The sequence below is a fragment of the Alnus glutinosa genome, chromosome 1 (assembly GCF_958979055.1).
Source record: "Alnus glutinosa chromosome 1, dhAlnGlut1.1, whole genome shotgun sequence".
NCBI lineage: Eukaryota > Viridiplantae > Streptophyta > Magnoliopsida > Fagales > Betulaceae > Alnus > Alnus glutinosa.
The window spans coordinates 50,219,160-50,236,519 of NC_084886.1; the positions used below are offsets into that span (position 1 = coordinate 50,219,160).

Sequence of the window (17,360 nt, forward strand, 5' to 3'; positions counted from 1 at the left end):
TGAAAAATGATTTCGGCATTTTTCGGTGTTTGGTAAGGGTGAAAATAATAGTCAACCGAAAAATAATTTTTGTTTGACCAAAAATGTTAGTAAATTTCGAAAAATGATTTACGCTTTTTAAAAGCATAAATCATTTTCCGAAGACGCCAGATGCAGTCGATCTATTTTAAACGGCACAGTCGACCTTCACGTTCAAGCAACCGACTACCATCGAAATATTGCCGGTATCGGAATCCGACAACATCCGGTTAATGTCTCCGGAATCTGGCGACGAAATCCGGCCACCTTCGTCGGAATCCGGTCAGCCAGATTCTAGCGACCAATCTGACCGGAATCCGGCTATCCCAGATTCCGATAAAACTGTCCAAATTCCGGCTATCCCAGATTCCGATAAAACTGTCCAAATTCCGGACTTTATCTCGAATTCTAGCTATATTAGCCGGAATCAGGTAAAAATTGTCAGAATCTTATCGGTCAGTGACCGAATCTCGTCATCAATGATTTTTATATTATTTTACATTAATATTTTTATGTTGTGAATAAAAATTGATTTTTATAAGTTAATATGATTGAATAAAAATATGAAAAAATATTTGCGATTTTCCGTACGTGCCAAACATCGGAAAATGCTTTCAATGGAAAATGGTTTCTTGAAAAATGACTTCCCTAAAACCATTTTACGACGGAAATCATTTTACGTCGAAACAAACAGAGCATTAACAATAAAACTGTTAGAATTTTTGAAGTCTTTCAGTGTGGCTCTTATATAGGAGTGTTTTATGTTATTGAGGATGATCATATATATATATATATATATATATTTTGCACCAGGAGTATCTCTCTGTCTCTTTCTTTATAAAGTGAATGTCTAAAATTCAATATGAGAGAAGCTTATGATTTCGGCTTACCTTTCTTTGCTAACCCACCATTGACACTTCGATCCAAAAGGGGAACCCCATTCCACTGCACTCACCAAATTATGGGCTTTGATTGAACCATTGAGCAAGAGATGTGGTTGGTCTATTAGGTTCGGGCAACCTCTACCAATACATGGTTAGGCCAGAGGTGATCTCCAAGCATCTTTTTTTTTTCCTAGTTGTTGAGGGAAGAAGCATGAGATAAGGGAGTAGTGGACATTACTTTGAATTATAAGTTTAAACTTATTAATTCAGATTAATTTAGAATATATCAACCACTTATGACAACAGACTTAGCCGGTATAAATTCTTTATTATTCTGTCTAAAGAGAAAGGAACATGAATAATAACATGGAATTATGAGAATAGTCTTTATATTCGAGTAGGAGAGCCTCTTCTTACACAAAAAGCCTTATAGCATACAAGTGAACTTATCTAAATAAATTTTGAGCTGTCATAACCACCTACTTGGATAGATAGAATGCATGTCAACTCTCTCACATGTGTTGTCTAAATTATTAGCAATTTTGACAAAAAAAAAAAATTATTAAGATCCTCGTTCCATCAAGATATGGTCTTCCTTAACTGCAATTCCACGAACAATATCCTTGTGTTTAGCAAAGCTTTCTCATATTTTATTATTTTGAAATAGTAATAAGAATCGATTGTGATATTAATGTGAAATGAATTTTGATTTTGATTTTTTTTAAGAGAAAAATGAAGAAAAAAAGAAAAAGATAAAAAGGATTGCCAAACGTTCGTATCTTTTTCCTTTTTTGGTGCCCAAAAACAGCACTTGAAAACAAGGACGTTACTGGGTGTCACCCAATCCGTCCTGACATTATATCCTATCCATTGAAAGATCAAAATGTCACTCATAAGTACCCAAAACCCAAATACTCACCACAAAGCCAGCAAGCAACTCTTTCTACCGTCTTTCCCCACTCCCACCAGTGACTGTGGAGGAAGGCACAAGTGATGGCTTTCTTTACCTCAACACCCACAGTCTATTTTGGCTCTTTCAGCCCTCCCAATGAAATTTCCCTTCCTTCCTCGGCCTTTAATCCCCTCAAACTCCCTCCCTATTGGCCATGGGAAAAGGTATATCATCCTTACAAGTTACAACGTTTTTCTTAGTTTCTGTGTGTAGTATGCATTGCTTTGTTTGTGTCTTTGAATTTAATGAGCATAGGCTTCAACGTTACTGACAGGTGAAGATAGGCCCACTAAGTGTGTCTCCAATGGGGTTTGGAACGTGGGCATGGGGCAACCAGCTTCTATGGGGGTACCAGGAATCAATGGACTCTGAGCTTCAACAAACTTTTAATCTAGCTGTGGAGAACGGTATCTATCTCTTTGATACAGCTGATTCTTATGGGACTGGAAAGTTTAATGGGCAGAGCGAAAAGCTTCTCGGGAAATTCATCCGGGAGTTTCAAGGTCAGTTTTTTTTTTTTTTCTAGTTCCATTTACTCCATATTTAGTCTTGCAGGTGGTCATAAAACCCATTAACCAATGGTTCTTGACAAAATGTGTGTCTCCCAGTGGTGAAGTTTGTCAAGCAGTGAACTTTTGATTGAAATTGAATTCGTGCCACATTGCTTGTTCAAATATCCCTATAGTTCAAACAAGATGTAAAATATATTTATATATTAAAATGGAATGAGATAGAACACAAAGGGATTGGAATGTTCTTTTTCCGTGTGTTTGGGAGTTTATAAGAAAGAGATGGAAAGGAATGAAACGTGTAATTTCAGCATTATATCTCTTACTTTCTATGTATAGTACTTTCCCTCAATTAGCGGGGGGAAAGGGGCATTCCGCCCAAAATATGACTAAGTGATTGACTAATGCAGCATATACATGGCTTATCATGCACTTGATTACGTTATTCCCAATTGTTAGAGCAACAACCAGTCTTATACCCATATTCAAACAAGACGGAAAAATTTGTTCTAGTTTGAACTGAATGTGCAATGTTTATAAAAAGGATGTATTCATTTGAATGCAGTCGTGAAGAACACTAGATCCTCTTATGAATGTTTAGTGATCAGAGTTCTGTCTGCAATATCGGAAATATATTTAACTTGATTTAAGTAGCTCAATTCTTGAATGAACTATCATTCTCATTTCAGAATCAAGCAATTAAGATTTTCCAATAAAGGGGAAAAAGGGTGTGTGTATTGCAAGGTGAGAATATTTGGTTTAGTTTTAGTGCCTTTCAATGTAATAATTGTTTCAGTGTTTCTGTAAATGTATCCTCAGGGAAAAAGCGGGTGCAAGATGACATTGTGATTGCTACAAAGTTTGCGGCATATCCATGGCGCTTGACACCAAGGCAGTTTGTGAATGCTTGCAAGTAAGACTATGTTTTGCTGTTTTCTTGTTTATATAGTGTATCCTTTTAGCTATTTGGCCTTAGAGTTCACTAAAAAATTGACACGTCCACCCTAGCGTGATCTGTTGCTTAACAACAAAATAAAATCCTATAAAACTCCCAAAATCATTGTTTCTATTGGCTTATGATAATAAAGTTTGATGAAGAACAATTTTTCAGGGCCTCTCTAGATCGGATGCAGATTGAGCAAATTGGAATAGGACAGTTGCACTGGTCAACTGCAAATTATGCTCCCTTGCAGGAGTTAGCTCTTTGGGATGGTTTAGTGGCAATGTACGAGAAGGTTACCATTATTTATATGAAAATGGAAACTACTTTTGTCAACAAGATACTCTGTCATTTTTCATATTGACGAAAAAAGTTGATTCGATGTAGCTCTTGTGGCTGATATGAGTAAGTTGGAATCCAACTTACAAACCATGAACATGAATATCATGGGAGCTTTTGGAAACTACTAAAAAAATAAAGCTATCCTATTTTTGAAGAAGAATGCAGAAAAGTATTTTTTTGGGGATTTGCAAGAAGCAGATCAATGCCTTTGTACCATTTAACACTCACAATTTTCCTCTCCTTCAGTTTTTATTTTTAATTTTTTCCCAAGTATTTGATCCATTTGATTTTGATTAATTTGATTTCTGGGACAAATTCAAACCTTCAAAGTAAATTTACAAGGTCATGTATATAAATTATACTCAAAATATGGTACCATGTACTCATGTAGGGTTTAGTTCAAGCAGTTGGGGTGAGCAACTATGGACCAAAGCAGCTCGTAAAGATATATGATTATCTGAAGGCCCGGGGAGTCCCCTTATGCTCAGCCCAGGTATATCTTTATACATATGTATCAAGGCTAGTATCTTTTGCAGGACACGTTGGCTTAGCTTCTTTATAGACCCTACACAAATTAACATGGTTAGTGCTGTATGTCAATCACGCATATCACTCAATGTACAAAACAACTCTTTTTACTCCAGGGCAATGTAAATATATTTTTATGTTCCTAGAAAAGGATATGAAACTATTGTGCATTTATGTTACATTATGAATAGTGGTGGTTATGCCGGGCTTACACTGCTTATGGAAGATACATTTTGTATGGTTGTATACTGAAACTGTTGCCTTATAGTCTAGAACACGCCAATTTCAGGTTCAATTTTCTTTGTTAAGCATGGGACAAGATCAGTTGGAGATCAAGAATATATGTGATTCTCTGGGCATCCGGTTGATTGCTTATAGTCCGTTAGGGCTTGGAATGCTTACTGGGAAATACACACCCACCAAACTTCCTCCTGGTCCTCGGTACATAGGATTATGTTTATGCTAATCTACATATGATAGAAAAGAGGTGAATAATGAACTCTGTTTGTAACGCATATAGGTGTTCACTTGGGGAATCTTGTATTTTTGTAGGGCCTTGCTTTTCAGACAAATTCTTCCAGGATTGGAGCCTTTGTTGAGTTCACTTAGAGAAATTGCACAAAGGAGGCGCAAAACTGTACCACAAGTAATCATTTTTACTTCTTTGCAACTGCTTTACATCTATCAGTTATTGGGATATAGTTTGCTAGTCCAATAAACCACATGATTATACTGTGCATATGCTTTATGTGGTATACCATTCATGAATAGTGCATTTCAAAAAAGCATGACATGCTCTAAACCTACTGCCTTCTGGAAATTAAGCACTCAAACTGGCTTTAGTGAACAAAGTTTCATTATTGATGAAGTAATGATGAGCTAGATTTCCTGTTAACTAGCTTTGTCAACCCCCCCTCCCCCTTCAAAATGACTGATAGATAAAGAAGTTTGGGCCCTCAGTGGAGAAAAAATAAACCAACGCTACTTAAACGAACAAAATGGTCAGCATTGCTAATAGTTTTTTTCTTCTTTCTGAAATTATCTCTTGTGCTGGTAGGAAGGTTGATAGTTATTTGCTGCCCTATTATAAGCATATGGGGTCCGCAGAAGGCATCCTTTTTTGCTTTTTCTATCCACCAAAATGTAGGCCTCCAGTTGAAGCATGGTTTTTCATCTTTTTCTGCTGTCTCAAGTCATGGATTTCAGTGTCCTCTTCTTGTCAAGGGCCATAAACTAGCTTCAACCCATTTCTGCAGTTCTTGGCTGGTGTCAGGATGCTTACATCTCTGGAAGCAAGATTGAGTCCTCTGTAAACGTATGTGCTTCTTTGAAAGGTTGCACTTTGCATTATCAGTGAATGCCCAACTCTACCAGACCTTGGTTGCTCATATTGCAACACAGAGCTTTAATTTAGGGTATGAAAATGACGATAATACCTGTTAGAATGAAAATACTCATGATGAAAACCTTATCTTTTAGCATGTATCTTGATGTAAGAAATGATTCCATCACATGAATGTAGCAAGATTATAGTCATCTTGCTTTGATGATAAGGTTTAGCACTCATGCTTTGTCAACAAATTTGGAGGCAGGTGAAATTTTCGTAGCGCATATACCATAAAAATAAGAAACAAAAAATAAAAATCAAGCAACTGTTCAATTTAACTAGATATTTATATCTATACCTTTTATCTAATAGCTTAGCTTTTCCATGTTCCCTAGATATTTTGTCTTTCATATGTTTCGGAGTACAGAATGCATAAAATCTGAGATCATTTTGTCTTCCATGTTTTGGAGTATAGAATGACTAAATTTGTCATTATTGTTCCGGATAAACGTTAGTCCAATGCATGATTATTCTTGTCCCCCCAACTTGGAATTTCTGTTTTTCCAAATGCTAATCCATTCAGAAAGTGGAAGGTCTTATTTCACCCAATGTAAGACAATCTTTTGCCAGGTTGCTATAAACTGGTGCATTTGTATGGGTGCCATTCCAATACCTGGAGTTAAGACCGTAAAACAAGCAAAGGAAAATTTGGGTGCTCTTGGTTGGCGACTCAGTTCCAGCGAGTTGCTAGAGTTAGAAAATGCAGGTCGTGAATCTCCCCAGAGGATGATCCAGAACATTTTTCAGACAAGGTGGATATGTTATTCCATTTTTTACTTGGGTAATGTTTAGACTATAAAATTGTGAGGAAATGACTTAATTGAGTTTGCATGTTTTCACTCTCGATCCGCAGATGAATTTTGGATATACAAGAAAAGAGTGGTCCTGCTGAGAAGATATGAATACGAAGGAGACACAGAAGACAAACGTTGGCAGAGATTATCGTAAGATGTTTGTATGTGTGAAAAACTAGGAAAGTTCTATATTGACTATATATACACAATGTAGAGGACGCAGCCCATGTTATCACATTGTGAGCATTAAAATTTGCAACTACAATGAATTCTTCTCGAGTCCAGTGAGTGGTGACAGGAATAGAAGGAAAAAAACATCCAAGATAATAGGGGAAATTCTCAGGTTTAAAGTGAGATCTCTGTTCTGCAGAGTCAAGAAAGTCGCCCTCCAAAATAAAAGAGAAAACTTTACTTACCCATGATATATTGGTTTTGCAATGTTAATCTTGTAGTATCAAAAGTTGCAATGTGGGTATTTCATTTCATTTCTTTTTCTTTTTTTTAATTCCACCTTAAACATTAGGATTTGAGGTTAATTCAAACGGCTAATGGGTGAGTATTTTCAATATCCACAATCAAAACCCTCTTGATTATCAGGTTCTTAGAGAATATTTGGTGAGCTTCCTAAGGATTAATAAGGTGTTCCACTTTACACCTGAACGCCAGGAAGTTTAGGAGAAAAAATTGCTAAAAGTATAAGAATTTCTATTCCAGCACTCTGCCCCTCGTAACATTTCAAAGTCTTTCATTTTTTTTCACCATTTGGAGGCAACCGTCTGGAGCGTAAAGAAGTTGGAATGAAAAGGTCATTGGAAAATGATTGGATTAAATATACCTTTTATTACAATTTTTTTATAAACTTAAACTTACTAGTTCACATTTTATGGAAATTAGTGTCACGTAGACAATTATGCCCATGTGACAGTTCACATTTTAGTGATTAATGCGGTAAGTGTCATGCACGTGAATTGCCACATTAGCTTATAAACGTGATAAGTGTCACGTGAAAGTTTACATTTAGAAATGAATGGGTTAAATGGTGTTTCAACTTCTAAAAAAGAAGAAGCGAAAAAAACTGAGAAGAAAAAACAAACTGAAGTTCTTGGTCCCTCTCTGTAGAGGAAGGAGACTTCAATCTAAGGTTTATGAAGATATCTTCCAGCAAGTAAAGCAGCTTCCATGACAGCAGAAATAACACCAATCACCTCATCAGCTTTGCAGCTGCTCCCCTTAAACGAATGGGCTCCTGAGTTTTGGAAGTTAGTCATGCAGTTGAGTAAGTTTTGGCTGCACTCTTGGCTTAGATACCCATCTGCACCAAAACATTAACGAAAGGTTATTTTCCGTTAAATCTTCATTTATCTCAAAAGTTTACGTTAATAAAAAATAATTTAATTTAATTAATTAATTAATATTCTTACACTCTTCACATGTGTTTTGGCTCAAACTTTCTCTTAATAAATAGGGCTCAATACATAAAATATTTAATTAAAAATAAAATAAATTACCAAGACACGATTAAACTTAACACATTGATATCATGTTAAATAATTTAATTAATAATTTAACGCCCCAAAACTCCATCTCCCTTTTCTTTTTATTTATAATTTAGGGAAAAAGGAACGACTATAATTTAGATTGGTCTATACCACACCACCAACACTATTAAAGATATTAGTATTTTTATAATATATGTCCCTATCTCAACAACCACTATGAATCCTTTCCCAATCCTACACGCCCACGGGCCATATATTAATAAAACAAAACGATTTTTGTTTCTATGTTTTTTAAAATAAAAATAAAAATAAAAATAAAAAAAGCATGACAAACCAGACTGTGAATGTAACATGCATGATGATACTCTTCTTTTGTTGATCAGAGTGAATTCTGAGAAGAAGAAGAACCAATGACTCGATCACTAAGGTCGTGTTTGTTGTCTCTTTAATTAACAGTAAATTGCATTTCAGAAAGAACATGATCAAACTCTTGTTATCAAGGAAGAACTTACTGTTTTTAACCACACAAGCATCATGGTTCATGCAACAGGCGTCAAGACCATCACAAGGCTTCTCCCCAGGGCATCCACTGTATAATAGCCCACAGTACTTTCCATATCTTAAAAATGGAGGAACTATTATTCCAAATTTAAAAAAAAAAAAAAAAAAAGGAAAATAAATCTCGGTTAACCCATTAAATAACTGAGGAATAATCAACTAAACCTTAATCCCAACTGAAAAATTAAAAGATCAGTTATGAGTTATTAACATTAATTTAACACCCCCAACAAAAAAAAAAAACAAAGGAATTACAAGGTTAATTACCTTGACAGAACGCTGACTCGCATTTTCTACTGCAACTTTTACCCTACAAACCCATAACAAAGCCCAGTAAAATGAATACCCATTTTGATGCGTAAAATTAAGGATAAGAAATGGAAAAAAAATAAATGAATATTAGTGTGAAACAGTCGAGCAGTAAGTCACTTCAACCAGATGCAACCCAGCTCAGCTTTACCCGACCCCTACGTGTAAAGAGGGCGCTTTGCACGGTGTCTCAAGAATTTACCCGGGGCGAACCCTTTCAATTTGCCCGGATATCCCCGTTATAGAAATAAAATAAATTAAAAAAAAAATGTGAAAAACTGAAAGATACTGAGGAACAAGAAAAACAAACCACAGAAGCAGAGATATCTGTAGCTTGAATACCGATGTTAAGAGCATGGACGGGAAGAGCACAAAAGTTGAGGATAATGAGGGAGCATGAGAGGAGAAGAGCAAACTTCAATGTATGCCATGGAACCATTGTTGGATGGAGCAGAGAAAGCACTGACTTTTATATATATATATATAAATGACGCCTGGTAATTTGCTTAAAGGCGCTGATTAATTTATAGAGAGAGAGAGAGAGAGAGAGGAAAAGGAAGGCAGCGTTTGTGAAGAGAGTAGAAAATTGAAAACAGGTTAGCAAAGAAGAAACAAAAGAGGTTGGCTTCGTCTTGTAGTGCCTCGTGACATGTTCTTTGTAGTGTTGTGGACGATAGTCATCAAAATTCTCTGGCATCACAACTAAGAGAAAATGAACCATTATCTGCGCCTACTTGCACGTTGGAGTAATTCTATGTAACATTTTATTTTATTTTTTTATCTATTAAAATTAAATTGATGTGGCCTTTAAAATCATTCATGAATTTGAGATGAATTATTATTGGATGACTGTGATCCAAATGTGATTTTAAAACTCACATCAATTTTAAAAGAATAAAAAAAATAATAAAAGATGGTCCATAACATTACTGTTACTCGTTGTCACTGTGATTTAAAAGTTATTTAGGTTATTTGTTTGTTATTGTATTTTTGGGTTTTTTTTTTAATTTTTTTTTTTTTTTTTAGTTTGAACAAATCTTTTGATGTCATAGGGAAATAAAATAATAATAATAATAATAATAATAGTTTTGTATTTTGAGATATTTGTTAATGTTTTTATTTGTTAATGTTTGTTAATTAATCTATATGCGAAGGAAATTGTTAAGTAATCGATTAAATTCATCATTTCTTAACAATTTAAACTTTTAGAATAATAAGTTATTTAACAACTTTTATGCAGTTTACATGTTTTTATTGAAAAGATAAGAGAGAAAAAAAAATTATATATATATATGTCAATTTAATAACTTCAAGAAAAAAATTAAAACCAGGTTTCAAGAATATTATTGTTATTTCAAGAAAAAGAGGGTTATATTTCTTTTGTATACTTACCTTAAATTTAATTAGTCAAAGATTAATAAAGGTTCGATATAATATGAAGAAAACATTAATTATTTTAATGTTTTGATCAGGTATATAAACGATTTTTTTTACTTTTATTTAGTAATTCAATTGAAATCAGTAGATTTTGAAAAAAATTATATATAATTCTGTCAACAAAATTATAATTTGAAAACGATGTCCATCTAATGGTAGATTTTAATACTTTTTTTAATAGATAAAGTTTGAGAATTGGGTGATAAATAAAATTATATAAAAGCAAAGAATCTTACTAGGAATTGACAAGGAAATCACACCTACGTGCTTAACTTATAACTATCTTGAATGAAGATCTAAGAGACAATCAAATGAAGATGGAGACGGTCAACCAACCCACCTGTCCAAAAAACTATTATCAACCGTAAGAGACTCTCCAAAAGGTAATTGGGGGCATCATTGATTGTGACTTTCGTACTCTTTTTAAAAATTGAAAAAATATTTAAGGTATTATAATTTTTTAATAAATTGACGTGACAGTTCACATGATATTGTTAATTACAATTAAATTTAATTATTTAGTAATTGTCATAATAAATTTTATGTAAACTGTCACATCAATTTGTAATGAATTTGTATCAAAAGTTGTTATAGCCCTAACAATACTCTTTAATAATTTTAATTTGTAATTACGCAATAGGATAGCTGCTATCTATCCTACTTTCTTCCAAGCATGCAAATACTGAAATAGAAGAGAAGTAAGCATAGTTTGGGATTCTTTAACCACCATTTTGGCTATCAACAAAGCTAATATATTCTCATAATGATCTTTCTCTATGACCATTGCTGATATTCATCAGTATCTGCAGTTTGTTCAAAGATGGATAGATGGACTATATCAAAAAAAATCGTAAGTGCTCATTTTTTTGCGCTCCACATTGCTAAGTAGGTTTCTAATCTTGTGTTTGGAAATATTCACAATTCTTCTCTTATTCTCTCTTTCATTAAAATCAATAGTGGGAAAGATCCCGATGTCAAATCCCCAATTTTTCCCTTTATTTACTCCAAAAAAAAAAAAAATCGGTGAGCAAACCTAAGAGTGTTGACTTGTGACCAAGCGGCCAAAGATTGAAAGATTAACTAGATGGTTGTTGGATTAGCTGCCCGCTACATGGAGTCCCCTTTAGCGCGTCTTTGGTCATCCCATTGTGGCTACCGCAATTTTCTATAATTAGCTATTCGAATTGCAATTAATTCGAACAATTAACTGAAAGAGAACTCTTATGAGTCTACAAGTTCAAGCAAATAGGCCTCATACCTCAAGTTATTATAACACCTACCTAAGTTGGTAGGTGCCATTGAGCCCTTCTCTCATTCACAGATCCGCCAAGCTGCAATTCAGTCAGAATTGCAACAAATCTCATAGGCCTCCCCACCAATAATGGGTGATAACACATTCAAACTTAAAACAAAAAAACAGAAAGTTTAAGAAGGTGATGCATGTGGATGCAACCTTTTTTCCTGTTCAAAGTACAGCATCTAGTTTCCAATTGTTCCCATCGGAGACAATGACTTCTTCAAGATATTTGCAAGGTGGACGTAGACAGAGCTAAAAAATTGATGAGAGGACACCAATTGTCCAATAGGGTAACCTTAATGGAGCCCAGCCATGCAGAATTTTGCTAAATAAATATCTATATGCCGTCATGTCAGTGAAGATGCAAAACAATAACTTTACGCTATTTTTTTTTTTTTTTTTAAGCAGTGGTCATTGCACAACACAACTGTAGACACATGGGTGAAATTCATATGGTAAAACCTACTTTATGGATCTCATCCCATGTGTCCACACTCCTGCACAACATGTGCACAACTATTGTGCAGAGTCATTTCTCTCTTTTTTTCCCTATAAAAAACAAGTAGCTAAAAATTAGGATTGTCAATTTTTAACACGACCTGTGAACCCGACACGAACACGACATGAAAATACAAGGTTTGGATTTGGGATAATCGGGTTCGAGTTATAATCGGTCAACCTGATTATGACACGTTTAATTTTTTTTTTTTTTTTTTAAGTCTCCAAAACGGCAATTCGACAAAAGCAAAACAGAAATGAGAAAACTCTAGCCGCACCGCTGCCACCGCATCACTTTTCTTTTCACTTCACCTTCTTCACGCGACACACCTTCACTTCACCTTCTGGCTTCTTCACGCCGACGCCGCACCGCTCCTTGGCTAACCTTCTTCACTTCCCAATTTCTCTTGCGCCGGGGATCTGAGCGCCAAGAGCGACGTGTTCGGCTTTGGGATCTTGCTGTTGGAGATCATCAGCGACAGGCACGCCATCGACGTGAACTACAGCCCGCCCTTGGTGGAAGACTGGGCGGTGCAATTGATCAAGCACGACGAATTCGCCGAAATCTGCGATCGCCGGATCGATTCTCGGATCCAACTGTCCAAGCCCAATCATACTTGCTCTACCTCGTCAGTCGTCACCTCGTGTCCTCCGTCCTTGTGGCCTGTGGAATGAGGCTATGCTGGCGAGCAGAGAGCGCTGTAGTGACTCAGTGAGCACAGATTAACTAAACATGTTTGTGGGTTCAGGTCGTGTAACCCAATTTAGTATTGGGCCGTGTTCGGATTTAATGTTATGACCCGATCAATAATCGGGTCGTGTTCATGTTTGACCCGATCGTGTTATCGGGTCAACTAGGTTGGCACAAACCCGAATTGCCAAGCCTACTAAAAATACTATCCTTCACATAATAATTTAGCCCAATATTCTCACAAGAGTAACGCTACACGTAATTCAATCACGAATTTTAACACATTAGCATGCGATTGAAGATATATCAGCTAAAAAAAACAACTATATTAAAACATTCTAATTACATGCTTCCACCTGCCAGAAGTTGTAAAGAAGTTAAAAACTAGTTGAAACTCAAGCATTTTCCTTCTCAAAACCATTTCCCTTATTCTCAAAAACCCAAGACGCATATAAAAGCATTAAGCGGGCTAATTAACAGAAAAATAGGTCGTTTCCTTATGGCATCATACCCATAGCACATCCTGGATCAAATAAAGAGTATGGCCCTATGGGCTTGCGTCAAGTCGTCGCCACATCCATTCACTAGTTATTGATGACCTAACAATTGTTACAATTCCTTCCTTCCCAAGGGATGGCTAGAGTCCAAGACGCAGATCAAAGTCAAATCTTGGAAAAACACCATTGCGAAAATCTAGACCCAGTCTAAAATCCAGGCTAATCCATTGAAATATGGTGTGCGACTGAGTGTGAATATCCGTGACAAGAAATTAATCCATGACCGCAAACTAACGCAAAGCAAATGCCACATTGATCATCCGGGCAATCACCCCTAGCCCATATTATAAAGACCAAAGCAATGCTCAATCAACTAAAAGTAATAGGTTTGATTTCACAACACATCAAAAACGAATAGCTGTCAAGGCACATGCAATGCCCTAAAAAATTCAAAGCATTTTAGAACAAAGTAACATTGCAACCATCTCAAAAGTACAAAGCTACATGTCGGATTTCTAAAAGTCTACTAACAAACTTTTTGATACTACCATGGTTCAAACAAAACAGACAGTGACCCACTAGAATGCATAGCACTTCTTCCTCACAATCAGTAGTCTACTTGATCTTCTTCTTTGGCCTCAGCTGCAGTTCAAGTAGAACATTGAAAATTGTCTCATTTTGTGACAAATGAAGAAATATAAGTAAAAATTCAAATTAAAATAACTAAGAAACAATAGCTATGGCAAACAGTGGTCCAAGATGATCTACCTGGTTGCTGTGTCCACACTTCTTTTTCCTGCAGTTTACAGCACGTGGGTGCAAGCGTGCATAGCATCTGTAAAATGGAATTCAAAACACCATTAAGAATTAGATCACATAACACATCTAGGAAAATATGGACAAAAGAAGTTTCTATTTTTCTATTAAGCCCCAACATCAGACATAAGAAAAAGAAGTAATTTCATTATAAAATGGCGTTCATAACTCGTTTAAGTAATAATACAACTTTTTTTTTGCTTTCCACAAGACACTAGAAACATTTTATCAACACGTCTCTGAGAAACAAAACCTTCATGTAGCCTGAAAACTTAATAGTAGTACAGGAAACATAAACAATTGTGAGTATCCGGTGTCAATCATAACTAAATTAAATGGTAAGTAGACGTACAAAAATCTATATAAGGGAAAGCTCAAGTTGTCATTGTGCTCTGGAAAATAAAACACCCAATGACGTATTGTGGAAATGGGCAAGGAGCAACAGCAAGTTATCATAGGCATAAATTCGTATGGTCAGCTCTACCAAGAAGCAGCATTATCATTTACACACAACTTGATTTTAAGCATATAACTTCCACAACAAAGTGGGACTTTATTAACAAATTAATTGACAGACAAATTTCAAATAATAAATTACATTTTATGTCTGGAAAATGTACTTCATCTGTCAAGGCTTTTAGTCAAGAGAACATTAGAATTATATGATCATTAGGTTCATTGCTAATTTTGAAAGGTTAAAAGTAAAAACTTTAGTGCCAAAAAATAAAGAAAGCCCTTGTGATTACATGAATATAATAAAGCTCGATCATACTTGTTTTCATTAAAACCAACAGATGTAAACATACTTGCGGCAAATCGTTTTGTCCTGGTTGTATTTCCTGGCCAATGCCATAAGAGATGGTTCGATGATTCCACCACGAAGCCTCAGAACAAGATGAAGAGTTGACTCTGCACAAGCACATTTACGTTCAAGACAAATAGCAAACAAGCCTGTCAGCATTACAGTAAGTAGAAAAGTAATTTAAAAAATGTGTTTGGTTTCATTTATCTTTGGGAGTCTCATTATTAACCTTATTGCACTATGTAGTTCAGACAATTAAGATATTTGGGATTCACTTCAGCATGAGCTTTTGTAGGAACTTGAAAAGGCAGAGATCATAACAATTCAACCACCTTTCCACCATGTCCTCGGTTACATAAGCATCCAACCCCGGGAGCTCCAACACATATATTCAATTTAATCCCAAAAGCAAAAGCTAATTGGAAAATATGAACTTAATTATTCAAATCAGCAAATTGAATATTCAATTGAAATGGAAGGCAAAGTGCAAAGACAAGGTTCGAACTCACCCATCCTAAAAGCTAAAGGTGATAGAACTCGTTTTCCATCATCCTAACATTGCCTTCATTGGAGGACAATCGATGTCTCAAATTTCCAGCACCAAAAATCAGATAAAAAGAATAGGAACTCTTGCCAGCTTAACCTCACCTACGGAGTGTTCAGCCAGATACGAATTGCCCATCACTTCACTAGGTTAAGTAAAGTTACGAGACTTATTAAAAAAAGCCTCAAGTCATAATTCATTCGTCTTTTTTTCTATTCTTGCATCGTCACGTATCTCAATTACGTTTTGTTTTATCATTAACTAACAACATATTAGATCTATCAATACAAACAGAGCCTCGAAATTGATCACTCTTGCACGCCAGAGAAATAAAATAAAGAACTGTTTTCGTTTCAACCTTCCTATGTTTTCTCGGCAACCAAACAGATACTAATATTTACAGAACCAACCTTTCTGGATGTTGTAATCCGCGAGAGTACGGCCATCCTCTAGCTGCTTCCCCGCGAATATCAGCCTCTGCTGATCCGGTGGAATACCTGAGAAATTTACAACATCAAATCACAGACGTAAGATGCCAATAATACAAGACCAACCGATTCGATTGGATCCGATCCTTCGAAATGAAAATGATATAGTACCGTACCTTCCTTATCTTGAATCTTTGCCTTGACATTGTCGATGGTGTCACTGGACTCGACCTCGAGGGTGATGGTCTTGCCGGTTAGGGTTTTCACGAAGATCTGCATTTTGCTTTCGCTCTCTCGCACGGGGGAGGGTTTGGGATGGTTGTTAGGTTGCTTTTATAGGGGTAGAGATTTAGGGTTTTGGATGGGTGATAGGTGGTGTTTGGTTATGACGTTTAGGAAGTCCTTTCGATGAATTATAATTTGTAAAGTGCTGCTTCTTTGTTTAATGGGTTATGCGAGTCCAAACTCCAAAATATGAGTGGGATAATCCTTGTTCCTTTGTGATGGAATGACAAATCATAAATGATAAGTATATCAAATTTTTTATTAAGAGATAGGTACAAAAATAATATGAAATTTATTTATTATAAATGATTAAAATAATAATCGATATAAATATTATGGGTACCAATGAATAAGATTTACATCATTTTGGTACCGGAAATAAATTTTTTACAAGTTGTTTTGTAAGAAATTTCATACAAACTATATATAAGATTGACATGAGTCCCTTGACATGTAAAAAACCTTTCAAAAGCATGTTTAAGACTTATTCATAAGAGTAATGCTATTTAGTATACTGATATACGATTGCATGCAATTTAATGATGTAGTAGTAAAAATTAATCATTGAATCAGTACTTATAAAAAATAAAATAAAATCAATCGCTAATTTTCACTGCTACACCATCCCAATTGTATAACATTTTTATAGTAATTTACTAAATGGCATTACTTTAATTGTGATATGGTAAACAAATCAAAAGTCCCAAGTATAAACTCCAATCCTCACTCCATAATATATTTTACCATTAGGGCATGTTTATGCAGAATATGCTCCTAAAATAAAATGGTTACTCCTGTTTGTTGGATTGCATATCATTAATTAGAATAACCATTCTTATTCCCCAAAATAGAAGAATTGCTATTATTCCAGAAAATGAGAAGAATATATGTTTGTTACAAGGATAAGGTCTTAATAGAGGAATAGCCTATTATAGTTTATTTATTATTTCAATAAAGAAAGTTATATTCCAATCGCCTTGTTAGGTAAGTAGGGAGATTTTCTTTTATTTTCTTAATTTAAGTAAGGAAAAAATACACATATTCCCCTTAAACTACCACTCAATTATCAATGGGATTTGATTGCTGTACTATATGGGCACAACACCCCCTCACATGCCCATCCTCATGTGAGGGGGTGTTGTACCAATGTAATAAATCTAACATTTTCAATTATCAATGTACCTCCCAAACTACAAATTGTATTAATGTCTCTCTCAAACTATTAAAAAATGTCAATGTTATCTATAATACCAACAAAAAGACAAAAAGGACCATAAATTTTTTTGAATAAGACAAAAATTTCCATATAAATTAAAAAAAAAAAAACTAAAACTAAAAAAGAAAA

The 17,360-nt window shown here is 35.1% G+C and overlaps 3 protein-coding genes across 5 annotated transcripts; 1 reads left to right on the top strand and 2 right to left on the bottom strand.

Annotated features, from left to right (window-relative positions):
- Positions 1-1,748: 1,748 nt before the first annotated feature.
- On the top strand, positions 1,749-6,619 carry LOC133861924 (pyridoxal reductase, chloroplastic). Of its 2 annotated transcripts, XM_062297754.1 has the most exons (9): positions 1,752-2,018; positions 2,129-2,357; positions 3,183-3,276; positions 3,475-3,598; positions 4,037-4,138; positions 4,463-4,614; positions 4,726-4,819; positions 6,131-6,312; positions 6,414-6,619. In XM_062297754.1, exons 1-9 carry the CDS (start codon positions 1,896-1,898, stop codon positions 6,415-6,417), a joined length of 1,104 nt encoding a protein of 367 aa, XP_062153738.1. In that variant the 5' UTR covers positions 1,752-1,895; the 3' UTR covers positions 6,418-6,619. The 2 variants fall into 2 exon arrangements, with proteins under 2 accessions (XP_062153744.1, XP_062153738.1); XM_062297760.1 differs by lacking the exons at positions 6,131-6,312; positions 6,414-6,619 and adding an exon at positions 5,430-5,644 and having other exon boundaries at positions 1,749-2,018.
- A 688-nt stretch (positions 6,620-7,307) lies between these two features.
- LOC133861939 (phospholipase A2-alpha) lies at positions 7,308-9,256 on the bottom strand. 2 transcript variants are annotated; one of them, XM_062297773.1, is made up of 4 exons: positions 9,031-9,237; positions 8,679-8,721; positions 8,366-8,488; positions 7,308-7,666 (listed from the first exon to the last, which is right to left on the bottom strand). In XM_062297773.1, the coding sequence occupies exons 1-4, from the start codon at positions 9,157-9,159 to the stop codon at positions 7,491-7,493; spliced, it is 471 nt and encodes a 156-aa protein (XP_062153757.1). In that variant the 5' UTR covers positions 9,160-9,237; the 3' UTR covers positions 7,308-7,490. The 2 variants fall into 2 exon arrangements, with proteins under 2 accessions (XP_062153757.1, XP_062153762.1); XM_062297778.1 differs by lacking the exon at positions 8,366-8,488 and having other exon boundaries at positions 9,031-9,256.
- Positions 9,257-13,514: 4,258 nt separating this feature from the next.
- LOC133856817 (ubiquitin-ribosomal protein eL40 fusion protein) lies at positions 13,515-16,064 on the bottom strand. The gene is made up of 5 exons (XM_062291861.1): positions 15,907-16,064; positions 15,713-15,799; positions 14,763-14,865; positions 13,909-13,975; positions 13,515-13,782 (listed from the first exon to the last, which is right to left on the bottom strand). Exons 1-5 carry the CDS (start codon positions 16,007-16,009, stop codon positions 13,756-13,758), a joined length of 387 nt encoding a protein of 128 aa, XP_062147845.1. The 5' UTR covers positions 16,010-16,064; the 3' UTR covers positions 13,515-13,755.
- Between the last annotated feature and the right edge of the window lie 1,296 nt (positions 16,065-17,360).

Coding starts and splice junctions, on each gene's coding strand:
- LOC133861924 (XM_062297754.1), top strand. CDS start 1,896: ATGGCTTTCTTTACCTCAACACCCACAGTCTATTTTGGCTCTTTCAGC. Junction 2,358..3,182: donor ATTCATCCGGGAGTTTCAAG/GTCAGTTTTTTT, acceptor ATGTATCCTCAG/GGAAAAAGCGGGTGCAAGAT. Junction 3,599..4,036: donor TAGTGGCAATGTACGAGAAG/GTTACCATTATT, acceptor GTACTCATGTAG/GGTTTAGTTCAAGCAGTTGG.
- LOC133861939 (XM_062297773.1), bottom strand. CDS start 9,159: ATGGTTCCATGGCATACATTGAAGTTTGCTCTTCTCCTCTCATGCTCC. Junction 8,722..9,030: donor CAGATATCTCTGCTTCTGTG/GTTTGTTTTTCT, acceptor ATGGGTTTGTAG/GGTAAAAGTTGCAGTAGAAA. Junction 8,489..8,678: donor CGAGTCAGCGTTCTGTCAAG/GTAATTAACCTT, acceptor TTGGAATAATAG/TTCCTCCATTTTTAAGATAT.
- LOC133856817 (XM_062291861.1), bottom strand. CDS start 16,009: ATGCAGATCTTCGTGAAAACCCTAACCGGCAAGACCATCACCCTCGAG. Junction 14,866..15,712: donor GGATTACAACATCCAGAAAG/GTTGGTTCTGTA, acceptor GTGCTTGTGCAG/AGTCAACTCTTCATCTTGTT. Junction 13,976..14,762: donor GACAAAACGATTTGCCGCAA/GTATGTTTACAT, acceptor TCCATTTTACAG/ATGCTATGCACGCTTGCACC.